The sequence below is a fragment of the Petromyzon marinus genome, chromosome 50 (genome assembly GCF_048934315.1).
Source record: "Petromyzon marinus isolate PM22_M1 ecotype Great Lakes invasive population chromosome 50, UKy_Petmar_22M1.pri1.0, whole genome shotgun sequence".
NCBI lineage: Eukaryota > Metazoa > Chordata > Hyperoartia > Petromyzontiformes > Petromyzontidae > Petromyzon > Petromyzon marinus.
The window spans coordinates 907,272-931,955 of NC_133716.1; the positions used below are offsets into that span (position 1 = coordinate 907,272).

General features: G+C 46.6%; 1 protein-coding gene across 2 annotated transcripts in view; it reads left to right on the forward strand.

The window, feature by feature from the left end:
* LOC116953238 (zona pellucida sperm-binding protein 3-like) overlaps positions 1 to 24,684 on the forward strand; it is a 47,153-nt gene that overhangs the window by 1,296 nt on the left and 21,173 nt on the right. For both annotated transcript variants that reach the window (XM_032973230.2, XM_076074738.1), the window contains exons 2-6: positions 8,988 to 9,199; positions 14,679 to 14,791; positions 19,058 to 19,161; positions 19,789 to 19,963; positions 20,565 to 20,679. In XM_032973230.2, the coding sequence (XP_032829121.1) occupies positions 8,988 to 9,199; positions 14,679 to 14,791; positions 19,058 to 19,161; positions 19,789 to 19,963; positions 20,565 to 20,679 (719 nt within the window). The remainder of the gene's footprint in view (positions 1 to 8,987; positions 9,200 to 14,678; positions 14,792 to 19,057; positions 19,162 to 19,788; positions 19,964 to 20,564; positions 20,680 to 24,684) is intronic.

Below are 24,684 nucleotides of genomic sequence, written 5' to 3' on the forward strand. Positions count from 1 at the left end.
TCAACTTCGTTCTACACAAAGGAGAGCAGCGTTGACTGTTTTTTTGTGTGAGAGACTGCGTGGTGTTTGTGCGAGCACAAAGGCGCTGCGGTGACGTCCCCGTCACTTGGTGGCAAATGGCGAGTATTGGTGTAAACATGTCTCCTTAAGTTTCGATTTAAAGCTTTCGTGACTGCAGGGATTCATATTCTTTGTTCTTTCGGTAAAGTCACGAAAACCACAGCAAGAAAATTTTAAAATGTTCTTGCTGTGGTTTTCACACCTAATGCTGATTTGCTTGTTGCAATCGAAACGTCGTGAGAATTGTGTTGGTCTTGTATTATTTTATGATTTCCCTTCTACGTGACTTTACCGAAAGAACCAAGTATGTCTCCTTAAGGTGCAGGTCCAAGTACAGGGCAGATAGACAATTAGTGATGGCTGTTCAGAAGTCTAATGGCCTGGTGGTAGAAGCTGTCTTGGAGTCTGGTCCTAGACCCGATGCTCCTATACCGTCTGCCAGACGTTAGCAGAGCGTACAGTCCGTAGCTCGGGTGGCGGAGGTCATTAATGAGCTTCTCGGCCTTACGACACCGAACGGTGGAATTGTCCTGGAAGGCAGGCAGCGTGCCCCCTGTGGTACGTTGGGCTAACCGCACCACCCTCTGCAGAGCCTTGCGTTCGAGGGCCGTGCAGTTTCCGTCCCAGGCGGTGGTGCAACCTGACAATGCTCTCAATGGTGCATCTATAGAAGTTCGTCAGGGTCTTAGGGGCCATGCCGAATTTATTCAGCCGCGTGAGATTGCAGAGGCATTTGTGCCTTCACCGCACTTTCGATGTGGTGATGTCAGGGCATTGGTGATATGCATGCCCAGAAATGTTAAGCTTTTGACCCTTCCCACTAGCCCTGTCGATGTAGATGGGGGGGCGTGCTCGTCCCTCTCTCCTGTAGTCCACGATCAGCTCGTTGGTTTTGTTGAGGGAGGTTATTTTTTCTAGGGCTCCAATCTCCTCATTGAAGGCTGCCTCATCGTTGGTGATCGGGCCTACCACTGTCGTGTCGTCAGAACTTAATTGAGTTGGAGTCGTGTGTGGCCACGCAGTTGTGGGTGAACGGGGAGTGCAAGAGGGGGCTGAGCACACGCCCCTGGGGGGGGGCTGTTGATGAGGATCGGCGTGGTGGAGGAGTTGCCTACCCTCGCCACGTGGGGTCTACCTGTCAAAGTCCAGGACCCAGTTGCACAGGAGGAGTTCAGACCCAGTGCCCTGAGCTTAGTGACTGCTTGGAGTATACTATGGTGTTGAATGCGGAGCTACAGTCGATGAACAGCATTCTCACCTAGGTAATCTTCTTGTCCAGGTGGGATAGGGCAGTGTGTAGAGGAATGACGATTGCATTGTTCATAGATCTGATTTTAACTGAGTGCTGCGGGGAGCGGTAGTCATTTTGTTCAGTTACCTTGGCTCCAGGAACGATGGTGGCCCTATTGAAGCACGTGGGGACAACAGACTGGGATAGGCAGAGATTGAATATGTCCGTAAACACGCCAGCCAGCTGATCTACACATGCTCTGAGAACGCGGCCCAGGGATGCCATTCGGGCCGGCATCCTTGCGAGAGTTAACGCGCTTGAAAGACTGACTCACGTCGGCCACAGAGATGGAGAGCCCACAATACTCTTGAGCAGCGAGGGCCCGCATAGGTGGGTTGGTGTTTTCTTGAAGCAATTAAAAAAAGGTGTTCAGCTTGTCTGGGAGTGAAGTGTCGGTGTCCGTAAAGCAGCTGGTTTTCTCTTTGTAATCCGTGATTGTCTCTGCAGTCCTTGCCACATTCGTCTCGTGTCTGAACTGTTGAATTGCGACTCCACTTTGTCCCCTGTGTCTTTTTGCCTCTTTGGTTGCTTTTCGGAGGTCGTAGCTGGCCAGTTTGTTCGTCCATGTTCCCGGTTGTCCTGTGGTTAAAATTGCGGTGGTTTGTACTTCTGGTTGTTTATAAATGTACTAGCAGGAAGTACCCGGCGTTGCCCGGGCGAAAAAGGCAGACACACACATGGACTGACACACAGACATCGACCCACACACATAGAAACACATCGACTTAGACGCACACACAAACATATGGTTAAACCCAGGGTGGATCATTAGCAGACCAGCCTAAATGTTTCCAACCGGCGAAGATGTTCCATTGGGTGGGTGCACGTTTCGCAAGCATACAGAAGGTAGGGGATTACCGTGGCCGAGAAGACCTGGAGCTTCATGTGGAGCGAGAGACCAGGTAGCTTCCACACAGCGTAACGCAGCCGATGAAAAGATAATGGCGCTCAACTGATTTGGAGTGAGACCTCTGGTGTTAAACCGGAACTGGTCATGAGCACACTGGCCAGGTATGGGAATCTCTCCAATCTCTCCACAACTGGCGCATCAGAAATTGTGAGTTGTGGGGGTGGATTGTCCGATGGTACAAAATACCCAGCCAGGTGCTTAGATTTGAAGGGGCTGATGGTAAGGCCCCACCTCTTAGTGCCAAGCTCCAGGATCAGCAGCAGTGCCACCAAGTCCTCCTCTGAGGTGAGCAGGATTCACCAGAGCATCGACATACATTACATGGTTGATCAATAGGGAGCCATCCCTTGACCGTACCCGGGCATCGATCAGCCTCCCATTGTATATGTACCATATGGTAATTCCTCCGGTGCAGCCATTGAAGTCTTCACGAACTACGTGGTCAAAATATGTTAAATAATGTGGGAGCCAGAGGACATCCCTGTCGCACCCCAAGGTGTAGATGGAATGGCTCTGACTGACGGCCACGTAGTTTGACGTGGGGCCGCTCACCATCATGAAGGTCCTTAAGGATCGTGAGCAAAGGGTGAGGGACTGCGAAAGTATGAAGAACAACCCAGAGGCCAGGCCTACTGATGGTATCATAGGCCTTGACCAGGTCAATAAAGCATCCACATTCACTCACACGCACACATGGACCTACAGACACGCAAAGAAATGGACTTACACGGACTCACATGGAGCCACGGACACAACGCGACTAACACGCCCATGGACTGACACACACAGACATATCGACTTGCACACAAACACATGGACTTGCGCGCGCGCGCACACACACACATGGACTGACACACGCATAGACATCCACTTTAGATACACGCACATGGAGTTACACACACATATGGACGTAGACAGATAACAACAACAACAACAACAACCGCCATTCGCCACTAAGTGGCGGTGACGTCACCACGACGCTTGTGCCAGGCTATGTGCACCCTGAGGCCACGTGAAGTGTCGAACGCCCGCTGGCAGGAGGTCACGGGGCAGACCCAGGTGCCACGGGTCGACTGACTGAGATGACTGGCTGATGCACCACCTGTGCCCCCTACTGTGCCAACCTGCTGTGCTTTAGCCACCCGGCGCTCCGCTCGCTGTTGTGAGCGTCGCTCCTCCGCCCTCCGTTGTTGTTGGAGGGCGACTGCCTCCAACTGCCCAGTAGCATCCTTCACGAGCCTCCTCCACAGAGGCCGATCTTGACACCGCTGGTACCAGTCATCGGCAAGTCCACTCAGCTCCACGTCCTCCTGTACCACATCACTCCATCTCTTCTCTAGCCCGTGCCGCGCCCGCTTAGCCCCCTCAATCCGGCCAAACAAAAGCTGTTTCGGCATGCGGTGGCTGGGCATGCGGGCTACATGACCCAGCCATCGCAGCCTTGCCTGCCGGAGGAGCTCACCGATGGGACCCTGCCCAGATCTTTCAAGGATTTGTGAGCTCCTCACACAATCCAGTCTGGTTAAACCCAGGATGGATCGTAGGCAGGCCAGCCTAAATGTTTCTAACCGGCGAAGATGTTCCATTAGGGGGGTCCACGTTTCGCAAGCATAGAGAAGGGAGGGAATGACCGTGGCCGAGAAGACCTGAAGCTTAGTGCGGAGCGACAGACCAGGTAGCTTCCACACAGCGTTACGCAACCGATGAAAAGATATTGCCGCTCGACTGATTCGGAGTGAGACCTCTGCTGTTAAACTGGAGCCAGTCATAAGCACACTGCCCAGGTATGGGAAACTCTCCACTCTCTCCACAACTGCCCCATCACCGATTGGGAGTTGTGGGGGTGGAGTGTCCGATGGTACAAAATACCCAGGCAGGTGCTTAGTTTTGGTGGGGCTGATGGTAAGGCCCCACCTCTTAGTGGCATGCTCCAGTCTCAGCAGCAGCGTCTCCAACTCCTCCTCTGACTGAGCAGCTATTACCAAGTCATCAGCATACATAACGTGGTTGAGCAATAGGGAGCCATCCCTTGACCGCACCCGGGCATCGATTAGCCTCCCATTATATCTGTACCATATGGAGATTCCCCCGGTACAGCTATTGAAGGCTTCACGAACTACGTGGTCAAAATAGATGTTAAATAATGTGGGAGCCAAAGGACATCCCTGTCGCACCCCAAGGTGTACAGGGAATGGCTCTGACTCCCGGCCACGTAGTTTTACCCGGGCCCGCTCACCATCATGAAGGTCCTTAATGATCGTGAGCAGAGGGTCAGGTACTCCAAAAGCACGAAGAACGACCCAGAGCCCAGGCCTACTGATGGTATCATAGGCCTTGACCAGGTCAATAAAGCAGAGATGTAGGTCTTGTTGGAATTCCCTACACCTCTGCTGTAGCAGACGGACAGAAAATATGGCATCTGTGCAGGACCGCCCTTTCCTGAAACCGCATTGGGGCTCCGCAAGCCTCTCCTCAGCGTGCCTGGCAAGGCGATGCTGAATAATCCTTGCCAGGACCTTTCCCGGCACACTGAGGAGTGAGATGCCCCTGTAGTTGTTACAGTCTGTGCGGTCCCCCTTCTTAAAAAGGGGGACCACCAGGGCATCCTTCCAATCCTGCGGAACCCGTCCAGTGGTCCAGACTGTTGTTATGATGTCATATAGGGCAGTCTGTGCACAAACGCCACCCTCCCTCAGCATTTCGCTTGGGAGATCATCTCTGCCCGCTGCCTTTCCTGGTCTCAGACTCCGGATCGCCTTCAATACTTCCTCAGCAGATGGCACCTCAGCCAGCCACTCACAGGGGGTGACTTCATCCAATATTTGAGGCACCGCAGCCTCAGCAGGGTCATCCTCACTTTGTGCCGCGATGTTTTCCTGGCTGAGGGATTTTCCCTCCCCCAGGACCTCACAGAAATGCTCAGCAAATCTGCGAACCTGTTCCTGGGGGTCAGAAATTGGATCACCGTTTTTTCCCCTAATGATGGTAATAGGTGTGGCGCTGCAGGTTACTTTTTTGATGGAGTTAAATAGAGATTTGTGATCACGGGTCACTGAGGCAGACTCCATCTCCTCAGCAACCCGCGACCACCACCCATCCTTGCAGCGCCTCACGGCTCTCCGAACCTCCGAGCGAAGGCTGCGGTAAGCCTCCTCATTCTCTGACGTGGGATTCTGTAGCCGATGACAGTGGGCCTGTCGCTTTTTCTCAACCATCCTGAACAACTCCTCTGTCATCCAGGGTGTCTGGGGAGGTCTGGACCGCGTACCCAAAGCAGCCATTGCAGCTGCATGAGTCACAGTCCTAAACCTCGCCCATTTACCCTCGACATCAGGAGGAGTCGGGGACGATGCCAATCCCAGCCGCAAGCGATGATGAAATTCTCGCTTGCAACTTTCATCAGATAACTGAGACCAGGCCACTTTAGGTTGGAATGGGGTCCTGGGTGTACACCCACCACCGGAGTGGAAGAATGGCAGGCGCATCTTACAGATGACTAGTCGATGGTCAGAGGGCAGATCAGCTCCACGGTAGGTCCTGGTGTCAAGGACATGGGCTCGCATTCGCTGGTCCGTCACTATGTAGTCCAGCAGATGTTCTTGCTTGGACCCGGCATGCATCCATGATGTTGTGTGGATGCGCCGATGCCGGAACAGCGTGTTGGTAATTACAAGCCCATGGGCTGCACAAAAATCTAGCAGCCTCCTACCGTTGTTATTGAGCTGATCTGGCCCATGCCCTCCAATCACTCCAGACCAGGTGCCAGTATCATGACCAACTCGGGCATTGAAGTCACCCAACATGATGACTCTATCCCGAGGGGCCACTTTAGCCAGCACCTGTGACAGGAGGTCATAGAAGGCATCTGACTCATCGGCTTTGCCTGCATCCCTCCACGGATGTTCATCTTCGGTGGGGGCATAAGTAACCACGACCACCATTCCTCGCCTCCGGTTGATGGGAAGGCGAGCCCAAAGTAGCCTGGGGCTTACAGCTTCCCACACCTCACCGCCACGCTCCCACGCCCCCTTCATTCTTTTGTTCAAAAGAAGACCCACACCCTGTTGTTTGGCAGTCTGCTGCCCCGAGTAGAGGACTGTCCACCCCTCATGGTGGCAGGAGCCAGAGCCGGTCCACCGGACCTCCTGAATGCCGCATAGATCCAGGCGGTACCGGTCCAGCTCCCGACAGAGGAGTGGCAGCCTCTCCTCTGCAGTGAGCGTTCGAACATTCCACGTGGCCAACCGTAGTGGCTTTTCGTTGTTTCTGGAGTAGCCCCGAGGGTAGGTATTCAATCTCCTGGCTCCGCCAATTGGGGTTTGGCCAGGAGACGTCATAGACGCCTGGCCCCCCGGGGCCTCCGGCACAAGCTTAGTTGTTACATATTTCATTCGTAGTTTCGTGGTAATTAATTGAAGGTGGAGGGGTTACCAGCCCCTCGCACCCGTCCAGAGCCCCCGTTTAGCCCCTGTGGTGGACACATATGCCATGAGGGGAGGAGCCAATCAAAATTGGATCTCCCCCCACAGCGCTGTCCACGACAGAGTTGCCCGTCCGGCACCGCGAGGAGGTAGGGGGTTGTAGACAGATACAGCGACACACACACACATCGACTCGCACATAAGTGGACTCGCAGAAAGATTGACGTAAACACACATGTACTTGCACACACACATCGACTAAGACACACACATGGACTTACACATACATAGACTGACACACACATTGCCCTACACACACATACACATATGGACTGTGTCACACAGACATCTACTTTAGATACACACATGGATTAACACACACATATCGACTCGCACACACGCATTGACTTACACACACATCGAGTGACACACACACATGTATGGACTTACACACGTAGACTAACAAACACACATCTGGACTGATACACACACATCGACGTACACACACACACACATCGACGTACACACACACATGGACTTACACACACAAAGCGACTGATACACACACACAAATGGACTGACACGCACACTTGGACTGACACACAAACACTTGGACACACACACACATTGGGCGTTGTCCAATCGTAAAAGACAGACACACACATGGGCTTAAACACACATACATCGACTCGCACACACACACACATCGACGTGCACAGCAATCCCCGATGATGGCACAGCTCTCAGTATCGCAGTACTCCGTATGAGCAAATAGCGTGACATGAGCAATGTAAACAATGGAAATGCAATGAAGAAATAAGCAGAAAGCAGTGTAAATTAAAGAGCAGCAGTACGCACAGGTAAGTTGAGAAGTAGGCTACAGTTTAGATTATAGACTGCCAGTACGCCGAAGCAATGACATAAAAAGCTGCCAATACAGGCAGCAGCTGAAAAAGCAGAATACAGTGGACATGAAAGGCTGGGAGTACACTGAGTGAGGTAAAGAAGCAGGCAACAGATTATAGACTGGCATACTCATAATGGTCAAAAGGAAAATTAGCAGTGTAGATAATAGAGTGGCAGTCCACTGACGTTAATTAATCAGCAGGCAGCAGAGCACATGACAGACTGGCAATACACCGTCGCAGCGTGATGAAAGCACAGCGAAAAAAGGGAATATTTATCAACCTAATACAAATTTTTTGTGCACACAAATATGATTGTAATATCTGGCTGTTATTTGTTTCAAAATGGTAAATAATGAACCCGAGTTCTTATCTGCACACAAACATAATTATTGTAATGTGGCAACTTATACGTTTCATAATAGTAAGCAATGAACCAGAGTTCCTATGTGCACACAAATTATTATTGTAATATCTGGCAACGTATTTGTTTAATAATAGTAAACAATGAACCTGAGGTTCTTGGCGTAAGAAGCAAGGAAATTTGTACTTGCCATAGGCTTGGTCAGGCCTAGGCCGGTGCGGAGCCCCCGTCCTGGCCTACATTGCCGAGCCGGGAGAGGTAGCACGTTGGCAGGCAGGGCCACTACCCCCACACCCATCCCCCCGGCCGTGCAATAAAATAATGGTAATTAAGCACTATATTATTATCTACGGACTCTGTAGAAACTGGACGTGTTTTTTTGGGGGGGGGGCGAAGAGGACATGAGACTGTGAAGGAAAATCCGCAGCGTGATGTGTAATATTTATTGCATGTTAAACGCGTAAAATGAAATGTCCCCCGTGAGCTCGACCGAACGCGCATCACTTGGCAGGGTCCGGCCCCCCCCCACGCAATTGTCGTCAGTTGGTACGGTCGATGTGACGCAATAAGTAAATAATAAAAATAAGAATGTCACGAATTTGTTAATTAAACTACTTGAAAGTTTAGGGATGCGAAAACGGAATAGCCTATTCCCACCCCGGGACTTAGGGCGTGCTGCCTGGCGATTTTTTTTGGACGTCAAGCCCACCGTCCGAGAGCCAAATCCCTCGCAAGCGCGCACGCGTGGAGACTTTTATATACGAGATATTAAATCGCATTTTATAGTTTTTTAATGAAACTGTATATATAAAATAAGACCTTTTTTTTACAAACTGTAAATTTGTTAATTATTGACCTGAATTGAAACATGGTTATGGAGTATTTGTCAAATAAAATGGCTATACCGGGCGGGGCACACCAACTATAAATGAGCCTGGTATTTCTAAGACGTCAACAATGTATGGCTGTATTGTGCAAAGGCGACCCTCTCCACCTGCCTAACAACTCTCCACTCCACCACGTTGCCCTTGATCAGCATATGGCGCGGCCGTGAGCGCCACTCGCCTGCGCTGTGGCCGGGGCTGGCTGGAGGTGACGGTGCAGCTGGAGTTGCTGGGCGTGGGGGCCCAGGCGCTGCGACGGGGAGGGTTGTACCTGGGCGAGCCGGCATGTCACGCCACCGGCCAGGAGGAGGGTGGCTCCCTTGTCCTCCTCTACAACCTCAGCGCGTGTGGCACCCAAGCCTCGGTAACATGATTGTTTTCATCCCCCCCCCTGAACACCTCCATCTGGAGTTTTCATGATGGGACTATTTGTAGTTTGTGTAGCTTCCCCCCCCCCCCCCGACCTTGTGCATGGGTTGACGAATGTAAGTTTCACCCCCACTTCCCCCACATCCAAAAAAGGTTGAGACCCATTGATATAGCAAAAGACCGTCTTTTATATAGCAGTGTTCTTCGATGGAAGGCCCACATGCCACTGGCGGCCCCTGGTGGACATCAGTTTGGCCCCCAATAATACATATCTATGCCTCGCTGTGTGCTGCGGTGCACCACTATCCGAATAGTTAACCTCGCATTCAATAAACCTTCAGAGCCAGGGTGAACATCCGACTCCAACGTATATAATGCATAGAACTAGGTGAAACTGATGAACAAACAGCAGGAAATGCAGCATCAGTTAATACTTGCAATATCGATACAAGGAGCATCATAACATTGTCTGAGATGACATGAATCTCAATAGGGCCTGGATGGACCAGCCACTTACATTAGCACTGAATAGCTATACAACAAGAGAATAAGCTACTGTGTTAAATAAGGTCACTTTGTGTAATCACCGTACTGCAGCCTAAATTTACAGTGCTGCATATAACACTGAACCGTGGATGAGATGCATCTTCATCCTTGCTCTCAACGCATTAAAGTTACATGGGCAAAAGTCTGGCTCGACTTATCCAGCTACAAGTAACATTCACAATGCAAGTGGCAAGCTTCGTTGTTAACTAGGCCTTGTATTCATCATTACAATTTAACAGCATCATAAAGGCATTTACAGCATTATAACGGCAATCTTAACATAACAGCATTCCCAGTATTATAAGAACATAAACGAACTTGCAGACAATGCTTCTTAAAGTCCCACAATGAATGGATGCACCTGTCTTCACTGATATGCTATTTGTGCCTCCATTCGGTACTCTGTAATGGCTGACACCCTGTCTCATGAACTAGAGAATCTTAAATCGAAACTTACTGGTCACGTGACCAAACTCGACACCATCAGGAAGTTCCTGTGTAATCAATGCCCCTTATATCTGCCATGAGGCAGAACAATACACATGTAAAAACACCCCCCATCATCGTGGCTGTGCCAAACCCCAATGGTTTAAAATGTGTGGCCCTCATAGTCTTATCAGCTAAAGTGTCTACAAACTAAGTTGCATCTGTGGCAGTAGTTACATTGGGAAAACTAAGCGACTATGTCTCGGACCATGTTTGTAAACATAAGGCAGATCTGAAAAACGGTAGGACCAATACCTCGGCCGTGGCTGATCATTTCTTTAATGCGGTGGGCTTACACGAAATTGAGTTCTCCTAAAACGAAGGTACTTTGCAAATCCACTGGCTATCAACAAAGATTCGTTCATGAAGCCATCCATATATGCAGACACAATTTCAACCTAGAGGATGGGTACAAACTCGGCAATCGTTGGAAGTATGTTATCAACCAGTTCAAGTCATAACTGGCTGTAATGTTTCCATTTTTAAACCTGGTAACCCTTTAATTGATGAAACCCAGCACCATCATTACCCACTACTACCATCACTGCTAGCAGCAACCTCCACCATCAGCAGTGTGGGTGTGTGGAGCGAGGTGCAACGTTTACCTGGTGGCCCTTTGATTGGTGGAGACCCACTGCCGGTGTCGTTTTTTTCTACATTAACATTAGCTGCCCCGCCCATGCTGCTGACACTTGGGCTATGCCCATCTTTAAACCTTTATAAACAGCTTTCCTTTATAGGCTAGCCCCCTTTTCCTGATGACGACTGCTTGTGTTGCAATCGAAACGTCGTAGTTTTTGTTATTTTCTTTTGAACTTATCTATGTGACTTTACCAAAAGATCCAAAGAATAAGAACAGTGTTATAACATGGCTATCATTGTGGATATAACATCTCGTAAGAGGCCTTTTCCAGGTTAACTATTTACTTTTTGGTTCTTTCGATAAAGTCACATAGAAATAAATTAAATAATAGAATACGATGTTTCGATTGCAACACAAGCAACGGCCATCAGGTTGAACTAAATTTGAGAGGGAGACAAAACACAGACACAATATAGACAGACCCAATACCTCTGTCGAGGCCTTAAATAGAGGGGGGGGTGCAGAGAGTGAGGTGGGTCTGCTCGAACAGCTGCTGGAGCAGAGAAATTAGTATGTCAATGAAAGACCCAACAAGACTGGTACATTTTAGAGTTGTGGAAATCCACCTGAAAGTGGCCGGGGGAGAGCGAATGGATCTGAGATCCTGGTAATTTTTAGAAGGAGGAATAGGCCGTTTGAGAAAACAAACTTAGCAAAATAATTTTTGGAAATGCAATGCAACACAGTCGCCTAACACACAGTTAACGCATAGCCTGGTTGATTACGATCACTGCTCCAGCAGACCCACCTCTCTCTCTGCCTCCCCTCTCTCTGCCTCCCCTCTATTTAAGGCCTCGACACAGAGGCATTGGGGTCGTTGTGTCTCTCTGTCTGTCCCTCTCTGCTTGTGTTCTGTCTGTCTCCGTGTCTGTTTTGTTTCTCTCTAAAATGTAGTTCTACCTGATGACGGTTGCTTGTGTTGCAATCGAAACGTCGTATTCGATTTATTTTCTTTCTTCGTGACTTTACCGAAAGAACCAAAGAGTAATTCCTGCAGTCATGAAAGCTTAAAATCAAGTTTAACTATTGAAATATTCGTAATGTGTTAATCTCGGTTTGAGAGTTTACATTGCTTAATTCTAGATTTAAAGTTTTCGTGACTGCTAGGATCCATACTCTTTGGTTCTATTGGGTAAAGTCACGTAGGTGAAAGTAAAATAACAAAAAAAAATAACAAAAAATCACGACGTTTCGGCCACAACACAAGCGGCCTTCATCAGGTGAAGGGACGAGACTGTCAGGAGGACAGCACTGGAGTGGAAGAAGCCACACTCGGATCACGACCTTTAAGCTGTGTGAGAAGAAAAACACCAAGCGCCTTGACAAAGGAATTAGCATATAATTTAGCATTGAAATAGCTGAGTGATTAGCTAGTAACTGGTCACAGAAATAGCTATGTTAAAGTTAGAGCATATACATTCACCGAGGCACCTAGTACTCAAACAGGAGAATTTAGTGAAACACAACCACGCTCAGACAGCGGGGGAAGGGGGGAGGGGGAGTTTACCTATTGAAGGTGTGAGAAGGGAATTTATAAGAGCTGCGAAAGTTTGGGGTACCACTACTTGAAAAATATACTGTACCATTGAAATTAGTTTAATGTTTAGTTCGATTTAGAACATCTTTCCAATGGTTGCTTAACCATTGGAAATCTGAATTGCTTCATAAACAAATCTCTGATAAAAGCCAAGGTTCTTTGCAAACCCACGGGCTTTTATCAGAGATTTGTTCATGAAGCAATTCAGATCTACAAACACAATTTCAACCGAGAGGATGGTTTCAAATTGAGCAACCATTGGAAAGATGTTCTAAATCGAATTAAACATTAAACTAATTTCAATGGTACAGTATATTTTTCAAGTAGTGGTACCCCAAACTTTCGCAGCTCTTATAAATTCCCTTCTCACACCTTCAATAGGTAAACTCCCCCTCCCCCCTTCCCCCGCTGTCTGAGCGTGGTTGTGTTTCGCTAAATTCTCCTGTTTGAGTACTAGGTGCCTCGGTGAATGTATATGCTCTAACTTTAACATAGCTATTTCTGTGACCAGTTACTAGCTAATCACTCGGCTATTTCAATGCTAAATTCTATGCTAATTCCTTTGTCAAGGGGTACCTCTGTGGATGTGTATACTTTAACTTAGCTATTTCAATGAGCCATTTCAATGCTAAATTATATGCTAATTCCTTTGTCAAGGCGCTTGGTGTTTTTCTTCTCACACAGCTTAAAGGTCGTGATCTGAGCGTGGCTTCTTCCACTCCAGTGCTGTCCTCCTGACAGTCTCGTCCCTTCACCTGATGAAGGCCGCTTGTGTTGTGGCCGAAACGTCGTGATTTTTTATTTTTTTGTTATTTTATTTTCACCTACGTGACTTTGCCCAATAGAACCAAAGAGTATAGTTTACATTGCCTTTGCCAAATGAATTGTGCGGTGAATCAACGCATGAGCAGCGGCGAGCTCTGCTTAGCTAGCACTGTGTCCTGGTGCAGTTGCACTGCCTGCGCACTGGACAGCTTCACCGCCTGCTTCGGCAGTATTGTCGTGGTTACTTGGCGTGAGTCTTTGTGCCGAGCCAGAAGAGAACGTACAAACTCGCTACCAAAAGGCGCCCGAGTCGGGAAACAAACCTGGGTCCTTGCTGTGGGGTGCAAGTCTTGCCACTGAGCCACCCAGCCACCAATTGGTCCAAACATTGGATTCATTTCACAAACCATGTAATTAAATGTCACGGGGCTGCAAAATACTACTTTCTGTTTTTTTGTGGTTTATGGGCTAAATATTTACTTCCCAATTGCTTCCATCACTCGCTGCACATGGCACCCATGTACAGACCACGAGAACATTACTTGTTACTGTATGCACGGATCCAGTATTAGCCATGGCCTGGAATGCAACTCAAATTCACTTCCCCTCCCACAGCACTCCCTTAAAAAATGAAAATCTTACCAAACATCCCAGAGCAGAACCTCCTCGTGAGTCGAGACTTGTTGACACTTGGATAAAATGCATTGCTCTGAATTCGAGAACTTGACACGAGATTGGAAAGTGTTTTTTTTACACGAGCCTCCAATTTAATCCGAGCGTTTGATTTCTGAGAGCCGAGCGTGATGTAATTAATTAGTTGTCTCATCACTTGGATCAATTAAAAAAGTGTACTGCTGTAAAGGCACCCTAAGGCTAAATTAGAAATTGTTTTTTTTCCACGACAGATTTTTGCCCTGTTTTAGGTTTTGGAGCACTGTATCGTAATTGTTCACTCTTTACCAACCTAAACTGACCAGCATGGTGAAGTATGGTTCAACAACCCATGTGACCTAAAAGACATCGAAGTCTTCATCAAACAGTAGATTGACAAAGGGCTGTACGTTTTTATTACCACAGCGTTTGCTCATTGGTGGCAAGAGAATGAGTAAAATATTTCATTCCCTTCAAATTAAAAAAAAAACTTTTTTTGGTTGGGCCTCGTAATGATCTGGCCAAATTATTTGTCTTTCACACTCCCAGCCGACACGGCCACAAAAATGTAATTGTTAGTAATAAGTGTTAGCGACCCACCATTACAGTTTCATCTCACCAGTAAGTTGAGCAATTCACTCGACCAAATTATAACAATTCGATATGCAACTAGTCCCTTTTAAACATCATCAGGACAAGATCCAGGAAAGGTTCATTGTGGTGTGGTTGTCTGCGAAGGTATAATTGACGTGTTTTTTTTGTGCTGTATAGAAAGAAAGGCTTGTCGGGCTCAAGCTGCCCATCGTTTGTGGTTGTTGACACTGACTGATTTTGGTATGGTTTCAGGTGGAGAATGATGACATCGTTTACACAAACTACCTGCATTACGAGCCTGCCGCTCGCAGTGACATCGTTAGAGTCCACCGGGCGAGCGTCTTCCTGGAGTGCCGATACCACAGGTCCCTTACCCCAACACTCGCAAATACTGCGTCAAAAATATCTGTCTGTGATGGGGGGGCGACACTAACTCTCGTAGAGAATAAAATAACACGGTTTTAGGATAAAGTTGTGCTGCTAATAGGGAATTGCCTGACAAGATTGGGCAGGTTCATCAAATGGTTACTCAAAATATCTGGACACAAACAAAAATCAAGAACCAAGTCCGGATTTGCAAGCGCAAATATCCAAGTGTGTTCTGCCCTGAAAGTTACCCATTGACTTCCATATGGCTGTTATGAATGATAAATTCGTATTTAGGGAACGTTACGGCATCCATGTGTGGCCGTGAGTTTTCCAAACTGACTTTCAAACGTCTTATTCATTCAACTTGTTTAATCAAGTAAACGGATGGTAAGAATATGGACTAGGGGACAAAATATGAGTAGAAGGAAATAAATGACAACCAAATATGCTGCGCAAAGCAATAGAAGCAGATAATAATATTTATAGAGCTCATTTCGGGTATAATGTTCAAGGCCATTTCAGACGTTAAGATAAAATAACGTTTACAATGTCATCTATTTTATGGCACAAATGAAAGCAAAACGGTAACAATTATTTAATGGCATAATAACATTGAAAGGGGCATTTATAGAAATGGGCCATAAACCTTCATTTCTATAATAGCCACTGGAGGCAAGTCTTCTGACACGATCGGAAGAGTTCTATGGTTGCGAAGTTAAACATATCAGAATTGGAATCTTTACATTGGAGGAATCTAAGCTATTAAGCTCTTTTTAACAGATGTCCAGTAGGGTCGGGTCAAAGTTATAAGAAGCAAAGTCAATTTTATGGTAAAGTTTATTGTGGAAATACGTGGCGCTATTCTGGCACAAATCTGCTACTCAAAGAGCTACCTGTTCCTCTCGAGTGTGTCCCTTGAATGCAGAGCAGGGGCCACGAGTATCAGGTGACCTCCAGTGCGTGGTGAGGCTGATAGGGGGACGATAACTCCGACCGGCCATCTCTTGCCATTTTTACATCTAGGGTAAGAACATCATTATCTAGAGTAACATAAATAATAGAATATTATTTTCTTTCTACGTGATATTACCGAAAGAACCAGGTAATTCCTGCGGTCACAAAAGCTTCAAATCAAGTTTAAAGTAACGTAACTAACTTGATCGAGAGGGGGGGAAATAATCTAAACCTATCTTGAGCTTCCATGCATCCCTAAACGCATGTTATCGTGACATTCAAACTATATTATAAAAAAAAACTTTAGTGTACTTGGGCAGGACACATCACTAGGAGGGAATGATGGCTGATTGTCAACAATAATGATGCAGTGGAAACTAACTAATGGAAAGTGTCTGAGAAGATGGCCAACGAAGAGATGGAGTAATGAAGTTCATGTGCTGGATGGATTGTTGCATTGGACGATCGTGAATGTTGGAGGTAGCTTGGGTTGGTCACGGCTAATGATGACGGATTATTTCATTGTGCTGTAGTATTTGTCAAGGATGCCGAGTAGAGTTGAGTGGCACCCACCGTTGTCCTAACCAGACCCTGTGGTGTTTTCAGGGGGATGCCCCCCCCCCCCCCATGAAGGCTGGGCCCTGTGTCCCCCTTTTATAAATCATTTAAAAATCGAGTACAAATCTCCGCACAAATTAACAATCGGCATCACAGCATTTACTAGTGTAATGACGCTTGCACGTATTCAGAGCCTTCTTTATTAGACAGAGCAACCACAGTAGGGCCCAGCTTCTTCCTCGAGTCTTGAAGCACATCCTTTCCCCGAACATCTCTCCTCCCTCCTGTGCCCTACCCTTGTATACCTATTTGAGCCCCTTTCTCGCACTACTCCTTTCGGCAAATCCTCTTCCTTCACTACGAGTTGTCAACCATTGCCTCAATGCTCAACCTTTGCTTTCTGCCTTTTTCAGGTCAAATCTCTCCTCCAATTCCTTTTGAACCTTGCCTCCCGACCAATCACCTATGGAGGCCATATTTTTTGGGTCTTTCGGTAAAGTTCCATAGATAAAAAAAATGACAATAAAGTGAATAAAAAATATCACGATGTTTCGATCGCTACACAACAATCGTCATTAGGAGAAAGAGGGGGAAAGCTGCTAAGGCAGGCTGTTTTTAAAGGTTTGAAATGGGTGTAGCCCAAGGGTCAAACGAAGTGGGCGGGGCTAGTGATTAAGTGAGAAATTTGCATGTAAAATGTAAGATCGGCGAGCTACACAAGGGCGCAGAGGTGGCTATTGTATTGTGAAAGATTAGCATGTCAATGTAAGATTGCAGAGCCGCCACCACATGGAGGACACGAGCAATGGTGGCTGTGTTAGTGTGAGACATTTAACCTGTTGATGTAAAATCAGTCAAACAACTGCTAACATTGGAAGGTAGGATGGAAACATCACAGCCAATTATGACTTAAACTGGTTAATAACGTCCTTCCAATAATTGCTCGGTTTGTACCCATCTTCTTGGTTGAAATTGCCTATTTATATATCTGGATGGCTTCATGAACGAATCTTTGATAGCCAGTGGGTTTGCAGAGTACCTTTTGTCTTGGAGAAATCAATTTCGTGAGACCACCGCATTAAAACAATGATCAGCCACGGCCGAGGTATTGGTCCTACCTTGTTTCAGATCTGCTTATGTTCACGAACACAGTCCGAGACATGTCGCTTAGTTTCCCCAATGTAACACTGCCGCAGACAGCTTGGTTTGTAGATGCCGGGGTATTGCATGTCAGGGATCACATCCTTCACAGATGGGATAAGATCACGAATGTTATGTACTGTGTTAAATCAGACATATCTTGTTTGCTCATGATTTTGGAAATATTTTTGGTGACCCCCCCCCCCTGCTATGTATGGCAAGGTGGTCGTTTTGATTTGGGTCCTCAGATGGTTCTTTCCCAACAGTTGGTGATAGCTTTACGGATTGTGTAGTCTGAATATCCATTCCTCTTGAGGGCTTGGTGTATGTGTTCCAGTTCACTGGCTAGGTGGTGATGGTTGGGAAATACATCGCGCTCTATGGTGTAGAGTTTTGAGGGACTTCTTCTGTGATGGATGGTGATGGAAGTCAGGTTTTAGGTAGGCATCCATATGGGTGGCTTTCCTGTAGACAGTGTCCCATTGAGCCATCTGGTCTCTTTTTTATTAAAACATCCAAGAATGATAACTTGCCATCCTTTTCCACCTCCATGGTGAATTTGGTTGGGTGTATGGAATTGATGTGGTTGAGGAATTGGTTCAGAGCTGGTAGGCCATGTGGCCTATGTAGGCCTCTGCACCAAAAAGAGGCCTTGGCCTACTTCCTGATAGTCTTTGCCTGCATGTTTGCTTTGGGTGAGTGGTCTGGATTTTCGGTTATTACACTAGTAAACAGGGGATGAGAGCAGAATGTATGATGAGCCAAAGGAGATTGCATTATTACTCATCCAATTTCGTAGCTAATGCACGTTTTGAGGCCTGTTTCCCGTTAACTGCCGTGCCCCACTTCCCCCTTCCAGAGTTCATGTATGCCTCCTCCACTGACCTGTTTGCGCGAACAGCATTCATCATGGTGCCGCATCTCCATCCTGTTCAGTTCTCTGCAGCTGCAGCTAAACACATGATGACATACATTTCTGCAGCTGCATACGAAATAAATTTCACTACGGATAACGACTAAAGCTTATTTGAACGGCCTCCCGGACATGTGAATTACACGATGGGCTGTAATGGGCTTGCGTTTTGTTAAAATTCTATACGTTCTTGAATGGCAAATCGACATGTTCGACGTTGTATTGCATCATGGTTCTGGCATGTACTGGGTTTAAAACTAGTTCGAAATAGGTGCTGATAACCACAAGACATGCTACATGTGCAACATGGAGAGGTGCATGCTTGGGATGCTGCCACATCGGTATATTAACTGGTGCAAACGTTGGTCTACTGGCATGTCGTGTGCAGTGGCGTTAAGTGTGGATGCTTGCACTTCTGCGGCCGTCTGGAATGCTCTTCCTTCAGATACTAGGAAGCCACTGGAGCTATGCACTTTGAAATCTAGACTGAAAACCCATTGCTTTAACTGATTATGGTTTTTAGTTTGTCCTTCCCACACACCTCCGATTAGCAAAATGGACTCTGTATGGTGCGAAAGAATTTCTACATTCATATATATAGTGTCCATTTTTAGTGTTTTTTTTAATTATCGGTATTTGAACCATCCTGTGTTAAGCCACTGACCTATCTGCGCGAACGGCTGTCAACGTTTGGCAGGAAGCACAACGTGACAAGTGGTGACGTTGCTCCAACGTGGCTGCCCTACACCAGCGAGCGCGTGGTCCAGCAGCGGCTGCCCTTCCGCCTGCGAGCCGTGAGCGGTAAGCGAGCAAGCATCCTTGGGCTCCAATGAAGTGGAACGCAACACTACTTCATCTTGCTTAGAGTTTCAGTGATACTGCCAACTCTCCAGACTGCCTCGTAGAGACCTCACATAAAACCGAGATGGTGTGTGTTAGTAAGGTAGATGGCGTAATTGTGTTCTGGGTCAGGTACTACACCTTGCCAGTCCAGAAGCCAGCTTGTTCTGGAATACGTTTTACCTCCAAGATGGGTGACAGCCAGTTCAGGATGAGTCTCTTAGAAAGTTTGCAGAGGTAGCAGAACAAGGAAATTGGTCAAACTAATTGAACATACTGAGGAGCCCATCCCGTGTTGGGAACTCATCACCAAAGTTCTGATTCTGTTCCTGTTAATTTTTATGATTTCCTGCCGTCATATTGTATAAGTGACTGCATGTCTTTCTGGCAGCTAATTGGCTCGTGTAGAGTGGACATGATGACATCCCTAAACTACTGAAATGCAGTCTTACTCCAACACCTGTGACTTCCTTAGATTTTTTTCTGGCATTTGAATCTTATGACAATCCATGTCTACCAGATTTTACGAGCTTCATCTGTAGCCAGAACTCTAGCATTTAATGTTTCTCCTTTGGTTGCTGGCAACAGACGACTGGCTCAGCGATTACAGTGGCCCGTACCGGCAAGGTGATGATGTGCATGTGGAGGCTTCCGTGGACCTTGGCCCCCACCTCGACTTCCTGCTGTTCATCGACGAGTGCTTGGCCATGCCCTTTCTGAGCCCCGACGAACCCAATGCTGAAATGCTCATCCAAAACCACGGGTACAGTCTCCTACCCCTCTTCCATCCCTACAAGTGTGGTTTATTTTTCTCATGAACGTCACTCCACTGTTTAACACGTAGGCTTTCACGACCAATATCATACATAATGTAGGTTTTTTTGGGTTAGATTTGCGTAAATATGAATGTGTCGTTAAACCCGCCACACCAGATACAGCCAATTAGTAAGGTTTGTCACATAAACAAAACATGCCAATTCGTTACTAGTACAGCACACCGGTGTGTTGAAGAGCAAATCTACAACATTTCCAATCTGAGTACGATGTTTTGCCAGTAATTACAACCGGCATCATCAGGCAGCAGCCAGATTGTCCATCCACTAGTACAGCACACACAAATATATTTACGCGGTCACTCCACTGATTCACCTGGCAGTCGGTTGCCTCGTAACTCTTATGTCACTGCTACCATGGCCAGACCACCCACACTTGTGTTATATAGTAGGTGGTAACTAACAGCTCTTGGCTCAGCAGAGTCTATAGACTTTAGCTATACAGGGGATCGTAGCTTTTGTATAAATGTCAGCATGCTTGCTGATACCACCTGCTTCAGCAGTTGTGTGTGTGTGCGCATGTGTATTTAGGTGTCTAAAAATCCAAAATGGGCTCAACCCAGGTCGCTTCCAAGCAAGGCTGAGGCCGGATCAGTTGCGGTTTTCTTTCAAGGCCTTTGGATTCCAGCAAAACTCATCCAGTCAGGTTTCATTGCATCTACTTTGTTATGCACACTCCAGTTTGTCTCTTAATACGAGTTACTCTGCAGTTTTTTTCATTCTTAAATATTTGGGTTAGGCCATAATGATTTGACAATTTTCTAAGGCCCTCCACAACCCGACGCAGCCAAACAAATTAAATTCTCATGCGGTATACAAGTATTTATCGAAGCACCAATTGCTATCGTTTGAGCTTTGCTGGGAAGTTCAATACCAATTCCTTTGAACTGCGCCAAGCACCTTGAGGAAAATCCAGTCAAACCAAATTTAGGAATTGGAGGCTTGGGAAATGTTCAACTCATCAGTAAACTAAAACGGTAGTAATTGACACGTTAAATGCTTTTAAAATTGAATTTGGTTACTATGTTACCAACCCAAAAATGATTCCCAAATCGCGTAATATCAGCTGTGAAAACCGTTGCATTATGTATGCATTATTTTATTTGATAATGTTACACGTCAATTGAAGTCACGCAGGGCAGTTTTAATTCACTGCTGGATGAGGGCCTCCCGCACTGCAGGGTGATGGGGGTTGTTTGACCACACTTGCTTCACTACACTGGTTAGTGTGGGTTGGTAAAGGTGGGTGGCACATGTATGTTGGAGCATTGAAGTAGAGTGCAACATTTTGCTGTATTCCCCTCTTCTGACGATGTAGCTCTTGACCAGCCCCCAAAAATTTTGTGTAATATATAATGGTGCTCGGCCAGCAATGCATTATCCAGCCTAATCTTTGCTTAGATTCTGACATCGAGTGCATTCAAAAGTGACTTGGGGTTTTGTCATAGAAACCACGTGACAAATCAGTACACCAGGGTTTTGTTAATTCCCGAAAGTAGTCAACCTTATCTGTTCATTTGCTTAATTCTTTATTCTTTTAGAGTCTCAAATGCAAATGTCTTTTTCCATCTGGGTCGTGTGTTTTAAACAATCTCGATACCCCAAAGCCAAAACCTGGTACAACATTTGCTTGCTTAAACAAATGCCACCTGGAAAATATAGGTCTGGAAAGCCAGTAAGCTGCTGGACCAAACATACTTGCCCCCTGGTCCTTCAGATTGGAGGGGGTTGGACGTGGAGCTAACAACCCCACCCTGGAAAAAACAGAACTGTTATGGAAACTGCAACAAGAACACATTTAATACCCGGACCCCCCCAGAAGGCAACTAGCCACGGAATTGGCAGTATGACTGTCTCCAATCAAAGCCCTCGGAGGGACGTTGGAAAGGTGAAAGGCGGCCTCCTGGATCCAAAGCACAACATCAAGGTTGGAGCCTGGAACATACATTCCATGTACCAGACATCCAAGATGGCCCAAATTGTCCGAGATATGCTACCAAATTGACATTTTAGGTGTGAACGCGTGTCACTGGACTGGATCGGGTAGGATAATTTCATCATAGAGATGCACCATCCTTGACTGGCAGGAAGGATGACAATCATACAGGGCGTGACCATTGTCATATCCAAGAACCATGACAAATTGCATGTAGAATAGGAACCAGTTCGCGCGAGACTAAGAGCATGCTTCAATTCTACATTATGCAAACTAGCAATCATTCACTTCTCCTGGACACCAACATAACATGCTACTTATTACTGGAGACATGCCAAGTGAGGAATGACAACTTAAACCAGTGGTTCTTAACCTGGGTTCGATCGAACCCCAGGGGTTCGGTGAGTCGATCTCAGGGGTTCGGCAGAGCCCCCGCCACGGAGATCCGGACACACTTGAATTATTGTGTAAATTTGTGATGACACACACGGCCCGCTTGGCCATCACTGGCTGCAGATGATCATGCTACACTGCTTGGCCAATCAGCGCTGCGGGGAATTTAGTGCGTACTCGGTAGTCAACGTGTGACTTGTTGTCGTACGTCGTGTGATTTCTTTAATATTTTATCCATACTAACTATGTCGGGCAAAAGAAGAAAGTGGTCGGACGAATATGTACAACATGGATTCTCATGTATCACGGAACGTGATGGGAGTGAGCGTCCTATCTGCATGATTTGCAACGCCAAGTTGAGCAACTCTAGTCTTGCACCGGCAAAACTAAAGGAACACTTCTTGAAGCTGCATGGAGACGGGGAATACAAGAACACAACACTTGCTGAATTCAGGGTGAAGAGAGCCAGATTAGATGAAAGGGCCACTCTGCCTGCTCTTGGAGTTGTACCTGTTAACAAACCGATCCTGACAGCATCGTACGAAGTTGCTTACCTGATCGCAAAGCAGGGCAAGCCACACACCATTGGTGAAACACTTGTGAAACCAGCTGCATTAAAGATGGCGAATCTGATACTCGGAACAGCGGCCGAAGGTAAATTATCCCAAATTCCCCTTTCAAATGACACCGTCAGTGACAGAATAGAAGACATGAGTAAAGACATCTTGGCTCAAGTAGTCGCGGATCTGATTTCAAGTCCGGCAAAATTCAGCCTTCAACTCGACGAAACCACAGACGTTTCTGATCTAAGCCAGCTTGCTGTTTTTGTACGCTATGTGAAAGACGACATGATAAAAGAAGAGTTTTTTATTTTGTAAGCCTCTTACAACAACAACGAAGGCAGCCGATGTGAAGAAGCTTGTGGATGACTTCTTCAGAGACAACAATCTTTCATGGGATATGGTTTCTGCAGTTTGTACGGACGGAGCTCCAGTCATGCTGGGAAGAAAGTCTGGTTTTGGTGCGCTAGTAAAGGCCGATGCACCACACATCATTGTGACGCATTGTATTCTGCACAGGCATGCGTTGGCAACAAAAACCTTACCTCCAAAAATGGCAGAAGTATTAAAAACTGTGGTGGAATGTGTGAACTATGTGCGAAAAAGTGCTCTGAGGCACCGCATCTTCAGTGAGCTGTGTAAAGAAATGGGCTCTGAATTTGAGGTACTTCTGCTCCATTCTAATATTCGGTGGTTATCCCGGGGACAGGTGCTGAATCGTGTTTTTGCGTGTGGAATTAGCCCTGTTTTTGCAAGAGCACCAACACTGCCATGCAGATTGCTTCAAAAATCCTGAGTTCATTCTCATTTTAGCGTACATGGCTGATATATTCGCAGCTCTCAATCATCTCAATCAGCAGATGCAGGGTGGTGGAGTCAATATCATGGAAGCGGAAGAACACCTGAAGGCTTTTCAAAAAAAGCTACCGTTATGGAAACGACGAACAGAGAACAATAACTTCGCAAACTTCCCGCTTCTGGACGACTGTGCAAGTAAGATCGAAGATGTGTCTGGAATCGGAGATATTTCTGTATCCACGGAACTGAAGCAAACAATTGCCACGCGCTTAGATGAGCTTGCAAAGTCTCTCGACGGATATTTCCCTACAAGAGAGTCATATCCAGCATGGGTGAGACAGCCGTTCACGTTTGCTGTTGAAACAGCAGATGTCAATGATGAATTCCTCGACGAAATCATTGAAATTCAGCAGAGCCAGGTTCAACAGCAACTCTTCAGAACAACAACGCTCTCAACGTTTTGGTGTCGACAAATGAACAAGTATCCAGTTATTGCTAAGAAAGCCCTGGATTTTTTTATACCATTTGTTACAACATATCTTTGTGAGCAATCCTTTTCGAGGATGCTGGACATAAAAACGAAGAAAAGGAACAGACTTTGCTGTGAAAATGACATGAGAGTGGCACTTGCCAAGGTGAAGCCACGCATATCGGAACTGATCTCTCAAAGGCAACAGCAGAAGTCACATTGATTTCCAGGTATGTAATTTGTTGTGAGTTTATGCATTGTGTTGGTTTTATTCTTTGAACAAGGTAATGTTCATGCACGGCTCATTTTGTGTACCAGTAAAAAACATATCTATGTCTTGAATTTGAAAAAAATCACATTTTATTTTTCACTAAAGAGGGGTTTGGTGAATGCGCATATGAAACTGGTGGGGTTCGGTACCTCCAACAAGGTTAAGAACCACTGACTTAAACCAAAAGTGGAGCATGGGCAAATACGGATATGGAAAAATGACTG